Source organism: Medicago sativa, chromosome 8 (genome assembly GCF_051527215.1).
Source record: "Medicago sativa cultivar Bolivia chromosome 8, Bolivia_mono, whole genome shotgun sequence".
Taxonomy (NCBI): Eukaryota; Viridiplantae; Streptophyta; class Magnoliopsida; order Fabales; family Fabaceae; genus Medicago; species Medicago sativa.
In genome coordinates, this window is record NC_140756.1 from 68,323,505 (window position 1) to 68,341,560 (window position 18,056).

At 33.6% G+C, this 18,056-nt stretch overlaps 3 protein-coding genes across 13 annotated transcripts; 2 read left to right on the forward strand and 1 right to left on the reverse strand.

Moving 5' to 3' along the window:
• The first annotated feature begins 201 nt into the window (after positions 1-201).
• On the forward strand, positions 202-570 carry LOC146900868 (uncharacterized). Its single transcript, XM_085736987.1, has one exon. The coding sequence runs from the start codon at positions 202-204 to the stop codon at positions 568-570; it is 369 nt and encodes a 122-aa protein (XP_085593113.1).
• Positions 571-1,524: 954 nt separating this feature from the next.
• On the forward strand, positions 1,525-8,717 carry LOC146900869 (uncharacterized). Of its 9 annotated transcripts, XM_085738441.1 has the most exons (12): positions 1,525-1,605; positions 3,876-4,024; positions 4,137-4,407; positions 4,498-4,588; positions 4,673-4,797; positions 5,455-5,516; positions 5,984-6,091; positions 6,173-6,258; positions 6,391-6,478; positions 7,509-7,608; positions 7,969-8,238; positions 8,330-8,717. In XM_085738441.1, the coding sequence occupies exons 1-11, from the start codon at positions 1,533-1,535 to the stop codon at positions 8,019-8,021; spliced, it is 1,206 nt and encodes a 401-aa protein (XP_085594567.1). In that variant the 5' UTR covers positions 1,525-1,532; the 3' UTR covers positions 8,022-8,238; positions 8,330-8,717. The 9 variants fall into 9 exon arrangements, with proteins under 9 accessions (XP_085594567.1, XP_085594573.1, XP_085594569.1 ...); XM_085738447.1 differs by lacking the exon at positions 7,969-8,238 and having other exon boundaries at positions 6,358-6,478; positions 8,407-8,717; XM_085738443.1 differs by lacking the exon at positions 7,969-8,238 and having other exon boundaries at positions 8,407-8,717.
• Positions 8,718-9,607: 890 nt separating this feature from the next.
• LOC146900870 (uncharacterized) lies at positions 9,608-17,717 on the reverse strand. 3 transcript variants are annotated; one of them, XM_085738438.1, is made up of 4 exons: positions 17,578-17,717; positions 15,612-15,730; positions 13,572-13,636; positions 9,608-12,202 (listed from the first exon to the last, which is right to left on the reverse strand). In XM_085738438.1, the coding sequence occupies exon 4, from the start codon at positions 12,174-12,176 to the stop codon at positions 9,888-9,890; it is 2,289 nt and encodes a 762-aa protein (XP_085594564.1). In that variant the 5' UTR covers positions 12,177-12,202; positions 13,572-13,636; positions 15,612-15,730; positions 17,578-17,717; the 3' UTR covers positions 9,608-9,887. The 3 variants fall into 3 exon arrangements, with proteins under 3 accessions (XP_085594564.1, XP_085594563.1, XP_085594565.1); XM_085738437.1 differs by lacking the exon at positions 13,572-13,636; XM_085738439.1 differs by lacking the exons at positions 13,572-13,636; positions 15,612-15,730.
• Positions 17,718-18,056: the final 339 nt, after the last annotated feature.

Sequence of the window (18,056 nt, forward strand, 5' to 3'; positions counted from 1 at the left end):
CTATCTATCGGCATCTTTTTAAGTGCCAATCTCGAAAGAGTCATCTAGGGGTCGAATTCCCTTATGTGATAGTGTGTTGATTCTCGATAGCCAATCGTCACAAACTAAGAGATCATTTCCAAAGAGGAAAATTGCACGTATTGGAAATTCATCGCGCTCACAAGCTTCAACGCCTACTTTCGAAGATCATACAATACACAAATGTCAAAGATCATGAGACCTTACATTGAAATTATTGTGAATTTTAAAGGGGATGATAATTGTGGATTCCGGGTCATAGCTAGACACATGGGCATGGATGAGGAATATCACATATTGGTTCGTAGTGCACTTATTCATGAGTTAAAAACTAATAAGCGAGACTATTTGCCGATATTTGGTTCGGAGGAGCGTTTTGAATATATCATGAATGGTTTACACCCTCCAACAAATAGTGATGGAATTGCATACATAGATAAGTGGTTGACATTACTGGATATGGGTCACATTGTTGCAACTTGTTACAATAGAGTTGTTGTTCAATTGGTTTCGCCCGAAAGAGGCCAATGTGAGACTTTTTTCTCAATCTGAGGTGCTCCACCACTTAACCCACATGCCCACATCATGTGTCTTAGCTTAATTCCCGGCCAATTTCTTTATGTTTATTTGAAAGGCGGTTGTCCATTACCACTGCCTTGTATGGAGTGGAAGAATCACAAGATTGGTGAGGTTACATTTTGATCTAATGGGATGCAACATCCCTAAGCTTGCTCCAATCACACAAACATTCAAGCTATTAAGCACTATTAATCACAAATACTGGGTAGGTTTACGAACCTTATTCAACCTATTAAACTATTTATCACAAACACTATTTATCTATAGGGAAATACTAACAAAAATGGGACACAACAACAACCACATCTTATGCCACTAAGTGGGATCGGCTACATGGATCAAATGACGCCACAGTGTTCTATCTACTAACAAAAATGGGAACTTTGTCTTAAATTGCGCATTCAAAACATTGAAACAATAAAAGGTAATTTTTTTCTACATAAAATTTATCAATTACCTAAACAAGTTCCCTATTTGTTATAATAGAAATAGTAAGAGGTTGAGTTCCAATTTTGAATCCTAAACAAGTTCCCTATTTGTTAGCATGATCATTTATTTATAAGAAAGAGTAAGGGACATTAAAAAAAGAGTAATGATGTATGGTGCAAATTGTATCCGACTAAAAAAAAAATGAAGTGTAAATGTTTTCCATTATCACCATGATGTCACCAGCTCCCCGTGAATTTCACCACAACTCCACAAGTGTCAAAAGTTTAGGTCAAGTAAAATTTTCAATCAAAACGGTCAACCACCCAAGGCAGGCCACTTTCAGTGGCAATATAAAACTCTACTGGTATTCTACTAAACTAAATATAAAAATAAATGTCTGTGGAAATTACCATTTTACCCTTTTGAGGGGCATTTTGGTAAATTAGTAAATCCTTGCTTACCCCTATATATATGTGTTGTTGAGAACAAAAAAAAAATAAGAAAAGATGAACTACAGAGAGAGAGAGGGTCGAGCTCGCCGTCGATTTTGCCGTCGAACACACCAATATTCTTCTTCAGGTTTTCTAGATTGCATGTTAAGCTTCTTCTTCAGTTTTTCTTTTTCTGCAGTTATATAAAAGGTTGGTATTTGATTTTGATTCCGCATGCATGTTCCTTTTTTCTGTTTTTTCTTATTTTGTTTGTTTTGTTCTGGTTTTGTGCGATATCATCACAATCAACGGTGGGTGTGATGGTTTTTTCTTTCAATTGACCGAGGTTTTATTTTCCCCTTTAATCGGTTTAGATTGCATTTTTTTTGGAGGTTGTTGTTATTATTTGATTTTTTGGTTGAGAGGTTTTGGTTTGTTTTTGGTTGATTCTGATTTACTATTGAAATTTGAGAATTTTTCTGATATGGGTTTTGATTTTAATATTGGAATTTGCTTGATCTGTTTGTTGTGATTGGTGTTTTGGTTACTGTATAAGGTTTTGAATTGGACAATTTATGATATTGAATGTTTGATTATGTTTTGAATTAATTGGAATATCTTATAATAGTTCTGTCAACGGGATATATGACTAACAATGGTTCTGTTGCATTTTTGATAAGTCAATGGTTCTGATACCATATTGGGATTCTTAATTTTTTATTGTCTTAGATATCTGTCAACTAGAATCAACAACGGGATATATGACTAACAATGATATCATGACTAACAATGGTTCTGTTGCATTATACAAGAGATTGCATTTTTGATAAGTCCTACATTCAAACCTTGAACCATTGTTATAACCTTTATGTAACTAAATCAATTCTCATCTAGCTGCAATGTTGAAATTACAAAATTGTTATATGCTACTGTGCCTAGATTTCTAATTTGTTAGAGAAAAGCAATAAGTTGTGATTAAGTTGCAAATAAATAGATTATAAGTCATTTGAATCAGTGTTTGTGACCAATTGATGTTAAAGATGGCCATGGTAATTTTTGCTATTGAATCATGATTTTGTTATTTCTTTTTGAAAACAGGGAGATTTTTGCTAAATTCTTTGGAATATTGAACTGATTTCATTAGGTGTAGGGCTTATAGATATGGCTACGTGTGAAATTTGAATGAGAATGACATTTGGTTCTGACAAAAGTTTGCATACACTGATTGGATTCCTGCTTATAAATTTGCATTTCAAGATGATAGTTTTTTATTTTAAATTCTGTATGATAAGGTGTGAAAAACTGGTATAGACTTCTGATGAAGAATTTGGAACCAATATTGGGACTGGTATAGTCTTGGTTTACTTTCTTCGATATATTGAAAGGATTGTTATCTTGAAGTTTGCTGAAAATCTTAAGTTCTTGTGGTTTAGTTAGTGACTTTGACAGATAGTGTTTGTCTGAGAATAAAGTTATAATGATGGTGTTTGATACAATATTTGAGTGAAAGATAGTCTCTATTTTTTTTCAAATTCCATACAAGTTTATCCATTTGTAGTTTATGAGCTATTGGACCACTTTGGTTTTATAAAATTGATTGATTTGAATTGTTAAAATCTGATGGTTAAAAATTTGCTGGTATAGTGTTGGTTTGCTTCTTTGATACATTGTATTGAACTGATTGTTACCTGAGAAATTTGCTGAAAATCTTTAGTTTTTGTGATCTAATTGGTGACTTTGGAAGCAAGTAACTGATTGGTCTTCTTCGTAATGTGTTTTTTTATCTTTGGTTAGCTTTTGCTTAAATTTTGCTATCCTAGCTGATATGAATCTGTTGAGCTATATATATCTTGACAAATTTGATGATAAATGGACGTATTAATACCTTTACATAATTATTTGTAGCGAGAAATGGTTCGTCAAATGAGTGCCATGAGATCTTCACTATATTGAGCTGCCACTTTTCTGATAAGAACCCGACAGAGCTTCGGTTTAACTTTTGCTTATTGCAAAGCCTTGAAATTTTCATGAAAGAGTTGAAAATGATATTGTGGATGCTTTCCAATTCTATACAGATTTACATTTTTTTTGTGAACTTTCGTATGTCCATAATTGGCCTTGCTTTGCTTACTGTAGATATTTTAGATTGCTTGCATTTGTATTGGTAAACAGTTTGATGAGATGACTTGATTAAACTTGGCTGAGCTTTGTTTAGTGAGAGTTTAGATGTATTGTTGATAGATTAATTGGAGTTTTGGCAGTCAAGATTTGTTGATCGCTGTTCAGTTATTTGAATGTTGTCGATTGTCTCTCGCTTTGAATACTCTTCTCTGTTTGCAATTTTTTGGGCTGAATCTTTGGTGATAGATGTTTTTGAGAATGCTCAGTTATTATTATTGTTGTCTATTTTTTTTACAGGGTTTTCGATGTCGAGGGGTTACAATTATATCAAGCATCTCAAAAAAAATCTGGACGTGTACAAGATTGGGTTTAGAGTGTTGGATTCTTGGAATGTTAGTGCTAGCAATGGGAACCAACATATGGAGTTCATTATCGGAGATGCTAAGGTTGCAGAAATTTACTTATTTTTTGTTGCAAATCTATTAATAAATAATTTTTTTTCATCGATGTTATATATTTGGATTTACATCCGTATTTTTGTTTTGTTTGTGGGTTTAGGGTGACTGTGTTCATGTGCTTACTCGATATAAGGAATTTGAGCAGTGGAGGTCGTTGATTGAAGAATGCAAAACTTACACTTTGTATAATTGTCACGTCTTTGACAATGATGTTGTGTTTAAGCATGTAGATCATCCTTTTAAGGTGGTGTTTGGTTTTGGCACAAAGGTGCAAAGGAACGATAACCTTATCGACATTCCTGCTCATGAATTCCGCTTCAAGCCCTTCAAGGAAATTGAGGATGGAAACTTTAAGACGGATGTTTTGTATGGTATAGCTATTCTTCCTTACTGTTTGCATTTTTTTCTTCTTTATTATTCCTTTTATGAATTTTTTAAGGGTGCCTTATTTATTTTATTAGAAATAATTGGGCTGCTTCATGAAATTGTGAAAACAACAACTGGTGGAAGTGGTAAAAAACCATCCACTAACATTGTGCTGAAAGACGAGAGGTATGATTTTATAATTTTTTGATATTGTTTGAAAGATTGTTTGGTAGATTTGATATGTATTTGAAAATTTGTTTGGTTATGTAGTGGAAAGCTGATCGATGTCACATTGTTGGAAAAATATTCTCTGGCTTTGATGAAATTTCTTGCTGATCGGAAGGACACCGGTCCTGTTGTTGTCATATTAACTCATGCTCAATGCAAACTTGCAGGTTGACATTGTGTGCATGTGTTATTTTGGCTATTATATTTTATTTGTGTTATTTATTTGGTCTTTATTGTGTACATAATGGTAAGCCTAATCTCTGCAACAACTGGTTGGGTTCGAGGTTGCTGATTAACTTGAAGCATCCAATTGTTGAGACTTTTAGGGCCAGGTGAGTTTGTTTTAGGTTGCATCTGATAGAGCATCTGATGAAGATTTTGTGTTTGAGTTTGAGTTTGTGTTTTTATAACCTATTTAGTGTATACTTCCTTATCGGCGGAAATAACCATTCATATATTTGATCTTAAATACATGTAGAAATCTCAATATTGGGGTGCATTACATAACAGTTTAAGGTGTTTCAGTTCTGGTTTTGGCCTGTTAAGACTTTAGTAAGAAGTGCATTATTCCTTGATGTTTATTCTTAGTTCATTACTTGGAATTTTTTTACAAGTTATGCTTGAGTTAGATGGAATTTCATTGAAGTGATTTTAGTGTAGTTGGTTTTGTGGTGCTATTATTCTGGGAGGCAGGCCTGAATCCTTTGGCTTTATGAGACTTGCCTATTAGTCTTATGTTTAGGTTCAATAACATTTCATTCTAACTTAGTTCAATCAACATGTATTCTATTTTTTTTCCGACTCTGTTTTAAATTTTGGTGTAGGAATATTGATCTTTGCATCTATTGTTTGGAGGTATACATTAACACATCAATATGCTCAGAAGGTAACACTTTTATCGATTAATTATGCTGCATGTTTTCCATTTATATCATTATTAGGGAAGAAATGATGACTGGACATTAGGAGCTTTGTTCTGTGGTGTCATGTCCTAAGCAACACAACCCATTTGGATCTTAAGCGGCTCTAAGATACTAATTTTTATTTTCGCTGTAAAATAATGCAGTAAACCATATCAATGTAGGATTTGTTCTTGCTTTGTACAGTTTGTAGAGATGGTAACTAAGCAGGAGTTGAGAATTCAAACTCCATTGATGTACCAAAGCTAGAATAACCTCCAGTGCAGTTATGATGTTTAATAAATGATAGTAACTATAAATGTTTAACCTTTGAAATTTTACTGTTTCAATGATTATCATTGACTTGGTTTTGCTCCAGGGATGAACTTAACTTAGTCGTCCATTGATTTGGTTTTCTTCTTTGTTTGTGACTAATTTTTTTAAGCAATTGAAGTTAGCAGAAGCAAGAAAAGTTTATGCTGAAGACAGGCAAGCAGAGGTTGAACTTCTTGAGAGATCTATTGAAGAGCTGGAAACTACCGTAAATGTACTAGAAAGCAATGTAAGTTGTTATTTTTGGTAAGATTTAACTGGAAGCTTGACTACCTGCATTGACATTATGCTTCACTAATTATTTTGTCAGGCTGACTTCATTAAAGGAGAAGCAGAACGACATTGGCTGCAAAGAGAAGATCTAGAAATGGAGCTATGTGCATTAAAAGATCAGATGTAAAATCTAAGAAATGCCAATGATGATATAAAAATGTTTTGGCCGTTTCTTTTCAGCTAAAGATAGTTTCTATCTCATAAGCATATGCAAATCTGCAGGGATGATCTCTAAAAACTATTTAACTCATGTAGATTTTTAGATGAAAAAGAGAAAAGCCTCGAAGAAGCCCAAAATCACATACAGGTTCTGAAGAGTGATATAGCAGGAAAAGGTGCAGAGGTAGGATTTTTGGACAATGTTTCTTAACAAGTACTTTTTCGACACTGATTTTTTTAAATGTTTCTTAGCACACTTATGGTTGATGTGATGCTAATTCTCTAACACAGATGGTGTTTTGGCATAATTGATGAGATATAAAATTGATTAGCTTTTTGGTTATATCATTGGTGTTAGTAAAATTGGTGATGCTTGAATTGTTTACTTGATGGGATAAAACTTGATGGGACAGAAATATTTTTGTTTTTTTGCAACATCTGAATGAAGAATTCTACTAAAGAAATAGCAGTACTGATAAATGTACATGAACATTGCATCTATGACCAATAAAGAAATCCTTAGCATGACATTAATTTCATCAAGAGATTTTTATTGCCTTTTTTGATACATGATCATTATGATAGCATATGTATTAAATAATAGGTGATTGCAATTGGATTTTACCAAATCAGAATCAGAAGTAGATTTTGTGTCAAGAAATGTATGTGTAAGTCAGTTGTGTGGAAGAATGAAAGTATAGTGTGGATAAGAGGTGGGGTTGTAAATATGGGTGGGAAAGAATGAGATGATTAGTAATCTAGCTTATTCTTTTAATTCAGAACAATGAAGATTTCTAATTAATTATGCCTGTTGTTGTCTCCTCTATTATATGTATCAAATTTGTTATTTTGAACTATATCTTTTAGCTGTGACAATCAAAGTTGAGTTTGAGTATGCTTCAGTTGAGTTTATGAATTATGTATGAGTCTCCATAAGTATGAGTCTCCATAAGTTATTGATTTGTGAAGTCGGATTTGTATTGCTTAGACTTATCTGATCATAATGTCCTCTTCCCATATCTCTTTGGATGCTAGAAATCTTCTATATAAAATTAAACTAAGTTATACATGTTTAATACTATTATTTTATAATAATTTATTTGTCATAGTCTGTTTACTGCCGCTTATTCTTCTCTTCTAATTTTATCGCTATAAGTTCCATGGTAGTACTGTCTGCAAGACATAATAATATTATATATGCAATGCTATTGTAGGTTTATAATCCAGCAAATGGTGAATCTATAGCAGATGTAGCATGCATGGGTGGAAGGGAAACAAATGATGCAATTTCCTCTGCTTTTGATGCATATAGATGTAAGAAACTTCACATTTTCATGCTATTATATCATGTATTTTGGACTAGAACCAGAAATAGGAGAGGGTTAACAGATGACTTATTGTATATGTTTTTGTGTAAGAGTTAATTTAAGTATTTGACTTCTCTGACAAGTTTAAACAATATATTTTATAGCATGGATAATTATAATATGCATACCCTCTTCTTATAGCAAGGAATCTATTTTGCATTTATACTTCATTGCTTCAATGTTTTGAGACCGAATCTAATCGCATTTGAAAATAAATCAGCAACCATGACTCTGAAAATGAATTTGATGACATACCAAGCCATTAGTGCTTGAACTACATACTGTTTTTGTATCTCTCATTCTGCAGCCTTGCAGCAAATTGAAAGATGTATTTCTATGAAAATCAAAATCTTTGTCTGAGGCTTCTAAAAGAAGACCGTCTCCAAGCCCGTCAACCAGAAGAGCTCCAGTATGAGAACCAGCACCAATCACTAAATCATCCCTGTAAGACGGGCTGATTAGGCTTCACATGAACTACATATCTGTTAATCTCAACATAGTTAAAAAATTACCTGTGAATCCCATTTGGAAATTGAATGTGGTGAATGACAAGAAAGTCTAGAGAGTTGTCTGATAGGTACTCGAATAACCTGAAGCCAATAAGATATTGAGATTAGCAAAGACAGAATTTATATACTAATTGGATTCATGTTGCCTTATTGATGCAGCAAATTGTTAATCATGTGAAGTATTCTCACCGCCTTGCTGCGTGCACTCTACTAATTCTGTCTTCTGTATAAGGCAGGTCATGGAGAAGCATAGTAGCATCAACATCTTTGAGAATTTCCAGGTCTTCATAAGTCTCATCCCCACGTACTGACAGTGTGGAATAAGTTGCATTCGTTATAAGTATGCCAATGTACATGGTTGCAAGGCTCTCCAAGACAAAATATTGACAAGAGGTGGCATTGGTCTTGAAATGTTAGCTTTGTCTAATGTCTGGGCTGGACAAACAATTTAAATATATCCATATGGCATAACTTCTATCATATAAGTGTGTGTATAAATATATTTCTATAATTATATATGAAATAAAGTCAAACTATTTTCATATAAGCTTAAATTGTTTTCATAAACTATCTTTTAGAGCTTTTGGAAATAAGATGATAGCAATTTATAGACACATAATCTGTCATTTCGCAATCTATCCGTCCGATATAATATTTTGTCAAAAAAGTAGCTAACCCCCGTGCGAAGCACGGGTTTGTAACTAGTTTTCTTTGAAATTCAGATAAAAAGAAAAGGAAAAATGATCTTTTACCTATTGTGATGTATGAGCATTCATATCAATTACATTACAGCATCTTTTTTTTTTCTTGAAATTTATGATGAAAGGAACACTGTCAAAAGTTGTTACCAAGGCTAAATTGATGAAAGGAACCTATAGTTCCATTCCATAGCAAAATTTTAAGCTCAGCTTATTGTTTGTGTATTTCAAAAGTTTTACATATCGTTAATCATTAATTATTTTTTAACATTCTATTTTTTATTTCACAATCTAAGATTTCAGAAGCTTACATGAAATGGCGTATACATCTAACTTTCTGAAAGAAAGGTAGGAGAAAGAATGAGGGGGACACAAGACCATCTTCCTCTTCACCTCGGTTACAGTTGAGTTGACACACAAGAAACTTCAAGTTACCCTTATCTTCCTTCTGCAGCATAGGATTAGCATGAGACCAATAGAAATTAAATTCGAAGAACAAGTAAAAATAATGAAACTTTTCATTGGCATCCAAACGAAACAGCTTGGATGTCATAACAGTCATACCGAATTTGAAGCATTCCTTTTTTGCTGTAAAAATTCTCGAGTTTCAGAACATACTTATAGTAAATACAAGCCAATGTATTTTTTCTAACAAGATTAATTAAGCATCAAATCCCATTTTGAACATGCTCAACATCCATCATTCTAACAAAAAATTATCGGTTTTTGAGCCAATAAATAAGCATAAAAGATTATATTTCTCACCAAATGAAGTTCACGATAGAATTATTGGGTCTAACAACAGGCCATAAACAAAACCAGCAGGAATATCGAATATCAAACTATTGCTTTAATCAAAACAAACACTTGCAAATCAAGTTTAACTTGTTAAATAGGAATAAAAGAACAAGGTTACTTAACATTTCATAACAAAAAACACCTACTCATCATAGCATAATACTTTCTGGTTTAGCAAAACCATTTCATCCTATGGAAAACCAAGATAAAGGTTAGAAACCTCAACAAATCACAGGTTTGTTGTCAAAGGCCTCTCTATCTTTCAACAAGTTGGGGCAGAATCTCTTTGCAAGAACTTCAACCTGCTCAATGAATGACTTGGCGGCATGCTCCCCAATATGGTGGGTCATTTGTTCCCATCGTTTCCTGCACACATCACCAGACCTATGCTCAAGTAGATTGTCCCAGTCTACCTCCTCCATGCAGCAAGCATCCAAAGCATATAAAGCGTCTATCAAGCGGAAGTCATCAGTATCACACCAATCACCACTAGCAACCAATGTTGATGTTAATTGCTCATACCACTTCTTGCAGCAAAATGCACTGTTTCGAGTCTCCAACTTGTGACCAATTGCCTCCCAACAAATATTATCTCGCAACATACCATGTTGTGATTTTTTATAAGGCTCTTTAGCCCTCTCAAGCAGATCTAGGTTTACTAAGTTAAATAAATTTTGATACTCCTCTTGGGACCAATGTCCTTTTTTTGCTTTGGTATATTTCAATCTGCGCCACGCATCTTTTACCTGAGCTCGACTTTTACCCAAAGCGTCAGCTACTGCTCTCCAACTAGCTCCATGTTGCTCATAGGTCTTTTCAATAAATTCAAGCTCTTCAGGTGTCCACTTACACCTTCCCTCCTTTTCTAACAAAGTATGAGCACGTCGATACACACTCTCATAAGGCCTCTCAGGTATGCTTTTTGCAATTTCTTTCCAACAGCCGCTAACCTCAGGGTGTAATTTGACATTTAGAACCATATCAAGACCTTCGTCTCCCAAACCATGAGAATCTATATAGTCAAAAACAGCTGCTTTGATCTTCTCATCTTCTTCGGGTGTATACCTTTTCCCACGCAATAAGCCGTCACAACATAACTTCTCCTCCACTTCATCAGCCCAAGTTACTTGTTTGCGTTTAGATGTTCCATTATGTGCAGAGTTAGGAGTTTCATTATGTGCACAGTTAGGAGACTCGCTTGTAACTGTCGTTGCTTTCTTTTTTTTCTTCATCTTTTTGCCTTGATCATTAACATCAGTGACAGAGAAACAAGCATCAGCATCACCTTCATTGCTAGGAGTTTCATTCTGTGCACAGTTAGGAGACTCGCTTGTAACTGTCTTTGCTTTCTTTTTTTTCTTCATCTTTTTGCCTTGATCATTAACATCAGTGACAGAGAAACAAGCATCAGCATCACCTTCATTGCTAGGAGTTTCATTATGTGCACAGTTAGGAGACTCGCTTGTAACTGTCTTTGCTTTCTTTTTTTTCTTCATCTTTTTGCCTTGATCATTAACTTCAGTGACAGAGAAACAAGTATCAGCATCACCTTCTTTGCTATTAAAATCATTGTTCTCCTTACTTTTCTTTTTCTGACACGGTTTATTCTTCTTCGTCTTGCCTTGGTCACGATTCCCACCTTCCTCAATTAGTTTCTTCTTCATTTTCTTTCCTTGGCCATCATCATCTTCACATTCATTGGGTTCAAACTTGCTATACTCCTTATGTTTACTTTCTTCACTTAGTTTCTTCTTCTTTTTCTTCATCTTCTTGTCTTGCTCACCCTCTTCACCTCCATTGCTTCTAAAGTCATTACACTCAGTACGTGTGCTTCCTTCAATTAGTTTGTGCTTCTTTTTCGTCTTTTTTCCTTGGTCATCTTCACATTCATTGCTTTTGAACTCACTATACTCCTTATGTGTGCTTTCTTCACTTGGTTTCTTCTTCTTTTTCTTTATCTTTTTCTCTCGCTCACCATCTTCATCATCATTGCTTCTGAAGTCATTACATTCCTTCAGTGTGTTTCCTTCAATTAGCTTCTTTTTCATCTTCTTTCCTTGGTCATCAGCTTCACATTCATTACTTTTGAACTCGTTATACTCCTTATGTTTGCTTTCGTCACTCAATTTCTTCTTTTTCTTTTTCTTCTTTCCCTGCTCGCCATTATCACCTTCATTGCTTCTAAAGCCGTCACCTTCCTCAAGTGTGTTTCCTTCAATTAGCTTCCGCTTCTTTTTCATCTTCTTTCCTTGGTCATCATCTTCACATTCATTGCTATTGAACTCATTATACTTCTTATGATTGCTTTCTTCACTCAGTTTCTTCTTTTTCTTTTTCTTTTTGCCTTGCTCGCCATCTTCACTTTTATTGCTTTTGATCAAATGTTGATCACCATTCCTTTTGATCAAAGGCAGATCAGTTACATTGCTTTCGGACATATATGGATCGCCTCCATTGGTTTCACCCTCTTCGCCTTCAGTTCTCTTGTTTTTCTTGCTCGGAGTCTTCATCTTCGTTTTGTGCCCCTCTTCAATGACTGCAAAATAAACCCGTCCATTATAGGACACGGCATGTTTATAATACATTTCTTTAAAATTAACAGAATAATATCAAAACATAAAACAAGAGAAAATAAATAATTCAAAATTAACTTGAGTTATTATAGATGTCATAAAATGGTATTATTTATTTAATCATTGTGGCATTCCCATATATTAATTGGTATAAAGTTATTAAAAAAAACGATATGTTAGTGTATGTGAAGTGTCCAAGAAAATTGTGTGTCCAGCAAAGCTACTATGTTAAAATCTCCACAAATCATATACTTAAAGTTAAAATAATTATATACAGACTGCAACAAAAAAATAATTAAAAAAAAGTACATTTAAAACAATACCCAATCTGATCTCAAGCTTAGAAAAATCACTTTCAATTACTACTTTCACAAACACGTATCAAATAAAAGTGAAAAGGATCTCAACAAAATGTAGGAACAAGTAAACCACTAAACCAAGAGCACCAAGTTGTGATTTCAAATGAATACAGAAAGAGGCCCATTCAGGATAAAATATAATTTAAAAAAAAAGGTATCTTATCTTATTCAGAACATTAGCACAAACGGATCATTAAGTATCAAAAAAATTTCACAGTAGTTTGAAACTCTAATAATAAAAAAGATGGTTAGTTTGAAACAAAGAAAAATGAAAAAATCAGAATGATATAGTCCGATTGTTACTATACCACACTACCCCCAACCCCAACCATATCAAATGCCTCCGGGCTAAACATCATGCATATCGAAAAGAAAAAATAATAATCATAAAGAATTTAAAAACCAGGGCAGGCAGAGGAGTCTACGAAGAGGACTAAAACGGAACTAATTGAACAGTCAAGTGAATATTGTAATAAACTAACTGAACCAAAAGGAAGAGAAAGTGAAATCTTCCAACACCACCAAACATATGGAACAATAAATTACATTGAACTAAATTATGAAAGAAACTATGAACTAAATTACATTGAAAACAATAAATAACATTTTTTATGCAATGCATTTACAATGAAAATCGTCTACCATCCATTTGTTGAAAATGAGCTAAAATAACATCATTGCTAATTGGTTCAAGAACATCTCTTTCTATAAAATAACATCTCTTTCTATGTGACTTCTTATATTGCCATATAGGATCAAGCGTTTGAAATAAGATTACTTTTAACATATGTACTTAACTAACTTTCTATGATAATAAATACAACATAGATCAGATCATTGGAATAACTTCAAGCAACGGGTACAAATCATCTTACGGTAAACATTACTTCTGTGCATTTTAGGAAACAAGGAGCAAAGAAAGCTCAGGTAACCCAAAGAGAAAAAACAAATCAGTATTATTTACAAAACTCACTTAAGAATCTAGAATGACAGTTTGAAGCAGCTACAAAATGAGAATATTCTCACACCTTAGCAGCCCTGCAACTCACGGTCAATTTTTTATATTTGATGTTCAGTTTCTTTCTATATAATTAAGTAATTAAGAGAATAAACTAATGTTACTTTCCCTCTAATTAAGCATATAAACATGATGAGGCAAGTCAATTCTTGAAGATGTAAAGCTCTAGAAAGGTTTCAAGTTTAAACCACATAACAACTTAAATCACGAAGATTATTTACTCAACTGAGGCATCGAAAAGATTAACTAGAGAACATGAGCTTGGCTATGTATGTTGATTAACTAAGAGTCTGAGAAGGTTCTGGATCCTAAAGCAAGCTTTGAAGGATGCTGCTAAAACTAGAATGGTTATATTTATCAGATTGGTAATCAATCAAAACTATTTGTAAAAAATAAAATAAAAAATAAAAAAGCCCAGATTTTTTAATCAAGAATGTATTTATATTTGAATTTAACTGACCCTATTGTTGGAAACTGATGGTTTTTTTTGGGAATTGTCTTGATTAATTTTTTTTCCTTGGAATTTGATCTTTGTTTTTCTTTATTTAATTTGAATTTTTTTTTTTGTGTTGGGTTGTTTGAATACAGTTTGCATTGTACAACAGTTGAGTTAGGGACACCTGGAGTGAAGTTCATGGTGGCCCTTAAAGGAAGTGACTTGTTTTGGGTACCCTGTGATTGCACAAGATGTGCAGCTACTCATAGTTCTGCATATGCCTCTGCCTTGGCTTCGGTGTGTTCACTTTCTTCTCTTTGTTTAGTCTTTTGTCTTGTGACTCAAGTTAAGTTGTTTCATAAATTCTTACTGATTATGATGATTGTGTATCGAGTTTGGTGTGATTTCAATGAGATGTTAAGGCCTTGTTTGAATTATCAGCTTAATTAAGTGCTTATAACATAAGTGCGCTTATGTATTCTAAAAGATAAAATCATGACAAATTACGTTTCATATAAGCTATAAGCTGTCCTTGAGAGTTTATGCAAATAGGCTGAAAACAGCTTATGCACATCTCTTAAGCTATTTCCATGATATGTGAGGGATGATGGTATGCTTTAAATTATATGATAGGATGTTGGGGACATGACTTGGTCTTCAATAAAAAAATACCGTCTCACTCAGGTCAATTTATTTATTATTTCATTGATATTTTAGTTTAAAAAATCTCAGGAATTGGTATATATTGTGGGATTCTTTGGCATAGTCAAGTTACTTTTGATGCTCACACATCTCTTAAGCTAGTTCCATGCTATGTTAAATGTATTATACTATCCTGTGTTTTACTACTGTTGGTTTTGTTTTTGAATGGAATGCATTACTATTGTGGCAGGACTTTGACCTCAGTGTATATAATCCTAATGGATCTTCGACAAGTAAAAAGGTCACTTGCAACAATAGTCTCTGCATGCACCACAACCAATGCCTTGGGACATTCAGCAACTGCCCTTACATGGTTTCTTATGTCTCTGCCGAAACCTCTACATCCAGAATACTAGTGGAGGATGTTCTGCACTTAACCCAAGCAGATGATAACCATGACCTTATTGAGGCAAATGTTGTATGTGTGGGTTAGTTTCTTTGTTAAATCACTAAAACTGATCTATCCAACAATAGGGATTTGCTAAATACATTCTTTTTTTTTTTGAAGGATTGCTAAATACATTCTATAACCCAAAATTAATATTACCCAGATGAAATTTCACCATTTAACAACATGATTATCCATAACACATAATGAATCAAGATAATAAAGATCAAACCCATAATTATTTCACAAAAAAATTAGCAAAATCATTATCAAAAAATAAAATTTCCTATGAACATCAAAATCATCATCTAATCAAATATATAGTATAGAGCACATATTCTTACTTTATTACATTGATCTATTTCAAACACATTTTTTGTTTAAGAAATGAATTGAAACACAAATCTAGGTTTTTTCTAAGAACAGATATTGCACACTCAAACAGGTTAAAATCAATGAATCCACTTACTTGAAAATAATCCACAGCTCAACTGATACGAGACGATAGTGAAGCAACTGACTGACGGCGAAGGGTGAGAATGAATGACGGCGGCAATAGATCACTGCAGCGGCGACAAACTCTGATTTCTGAAGTGACAAAGGCAGAAATGTGAGAATTGTGGTGAAAAACTAGAGGCGTTTTTTTTAAGGGTTTTGCTTTATAGTTTCTAGAATCGGGCCAATCCATTTCTTGTTGGGTTACATGTTATCAAACCCAGCCAATTCCGGCCCATTTTTTTTATAACATTTACAGTATAAGAGATGTCTTAGGCAATTAAAATCGGACCTGCCGGTTGGACCAGGAACCGGACCTGTCGCCGGTCTGATTAAGCTAGAAAACCGTCTTGTATCAGAACCGGAGATCCGGGATATCAAACGGAAAACTGGGGGAAACCGATGGTTCGGAAGATTGCGATGGTCGGACAGGTTAAATTTAAAAGAGCCAATAAAATTTGATGTTAAACAGTACAGAATATGATTACATCAGTCAACTCCACTATCTCCCTTTTTAGACTGAGCCAGTAGAATTCTCTATCATGGATGACCAACAAAAGTTTACATATGAAAAATAAAATGAAAGAGGTTTCGGAATAGTATTTCTTAAAAAAGAATTTAAAACAATGATCTAAAATTAGAATATAAAAAAATACATGAAAATTGAAAAAGAACCAAACAAACTCAGGCATATTCAATGGGATGTGAGGGTTTTTTTCTTTTGTGAACGGGGAAGTAAGAAATGAACTACCAATAAATGAGCTACTTATGTCAAACTTGTGTCATGTAAAGTAAAAAATCAATTATATTAACAAAAAAAAATTATTGAACCTGTTGACAATATACCTTTATGTATCTAAAATGTTTGAACAAGTTAAACAGTAAACCAAGAGCACCCAGTTATGATTTCAAATGAATAGCAAGAGGCCCATTCAGGATAAAATATAATTAAAAAAAAGGTATATTATATTATTCAGAACACTAGCACAAACGAATCATTCAATATCAAAAACATTACACAGTAGTTTGAAACTCTACTAATAAAGAAGATGGTTAGTTTGATACAGAAAGAAAAATGACAAAATCAGAATGATATTGCCTCCTTATTACTAGACCACACTACTCAAACCCCTACCCTATGAAAGACCACCCTGCTCAACTTCAACATGCATATTGAAATTTCTTTAAAATAATTATCAAAAATAAAAAAACCAAAGCAAGCAAAAGAGTTTCAGAAGAACACTAAAACCGAACTAATTGAACAGTCAAGTGGATATTGTAATAAATTAATTGAACCAAAAGGATGAGAAACTTAAATGAATACAAATATTCATATCTTCATTATTCACCACAACCAACAAGAGTAACCATTCAAATTGGGGTTTGTAGCGAGAGAAACACTCGTCTGGTGCATGACAAAAGTAGAGCTATCAAAATAGGCTGCCCAACCTACTTCGGGCTTTCTCAAGCCACGCCATAGGTTATGTCCGATAAGACTTAATGCCCCACATTAAACACAGGCTCTCAAAAATGTGAATGAATCCGGCCCTATGCAGGCTTATCATCAACACGGCACATAATTGTTGAATTAAAATAATTTTTCCCAATTAATGTTTAAGAAAGAATATTAAAACTCAGGGTCATCCCAATCAAATTGGAGACCCGACTCTCGTGGTAAAAATGGGCCCAAAAAATTGAACCTAAAATTTTGTTTTTTCATATCTAATACATATTCTATCTCTATTTTCCTAACATCATTTTTCCATTTATTTTTGTTTAATTTCACTGATCGCAATTGTACAAGAACAATGAAAGAATCTATAGAACAAGATATAAATCACTGGGTAAAGTTACAAAATAAACAATTAAGAAACACTGAAACTCGCAAAGAATTTAGCAATTAAAAGAAGGAAAAAAGAAAGATCGATTTTCAAACTAACCTTGGTGGTGTGTGTGGCTGGACAGGGCGACTCGGCAGCGGTGGTTGAGCAAAGTCTGAAATGTGAAATGGAATGCGAAGTTGCCGTGCCGATACGAGAGGCGTTATTTTGAGGGTTTGCTCTATGGTAGCTTCTAGAGTGACTACCTATTACTTTTCTCACTCTATTATTTTCTCACTCACTCTTTTTTTCTTAACAAAAATGTTTAGACGATTGTTGTTCTGTCATTCAATGTGTGTTAGAAACATAAGTAAATGACTAAAAAAGCCAGCGGCAGTTAACGGATGCCGGTTTTTTTAGTTATAAGCCAACGGTAGTTAACTACCGTTGGGATATTTTAGTATTTTACTTGTGTATTTAGGAAATATTGAAAGTCACAAAAGCAATTTTCAAATGTTTATGAGATATCGGATTATATAATTCAGATAGGGTTCGAATGTGTTCGGATTATATAATTCAAATGTTTATGAGATATCAGA

Coding starts and splice junctions, on each gene's coding strand:
- LOC146900868 (XM_085736987.1), top strand. CDS start 202: ATGTCAAAGATCATGAGACCTTACATTGAAATTATTGTGAATTTTAAA.
- LOC146900869 (XM_085738440.1), top strand. CDS start 1,533: ATGAACTACAGAGAGAGAGAGGGTCGAGCTCGCCGTCGATTTTGCCGT. Junction 4,025..4,136: donor TCATTATCGGAGATGCTAAG/GTTGCAGAAATT, acceptor TTGTGGGTTTAG/GGTGACTGTGTTCATGTGCT. Junction 5,517..5,983: donor CACATCAATATGCTCAGAAG/GTAACACTTTTA, acceptor AAGCAATTGAAG/TTAGCAGAAGCAAGAAAAGT.
- LOC146900870 (XM_085738439.1), bottom strand. CDS start 12,176: ATGAAGACTCCGAGCAAGAAAAACAAGAGAACTGAAGGCGAAGAGGGT.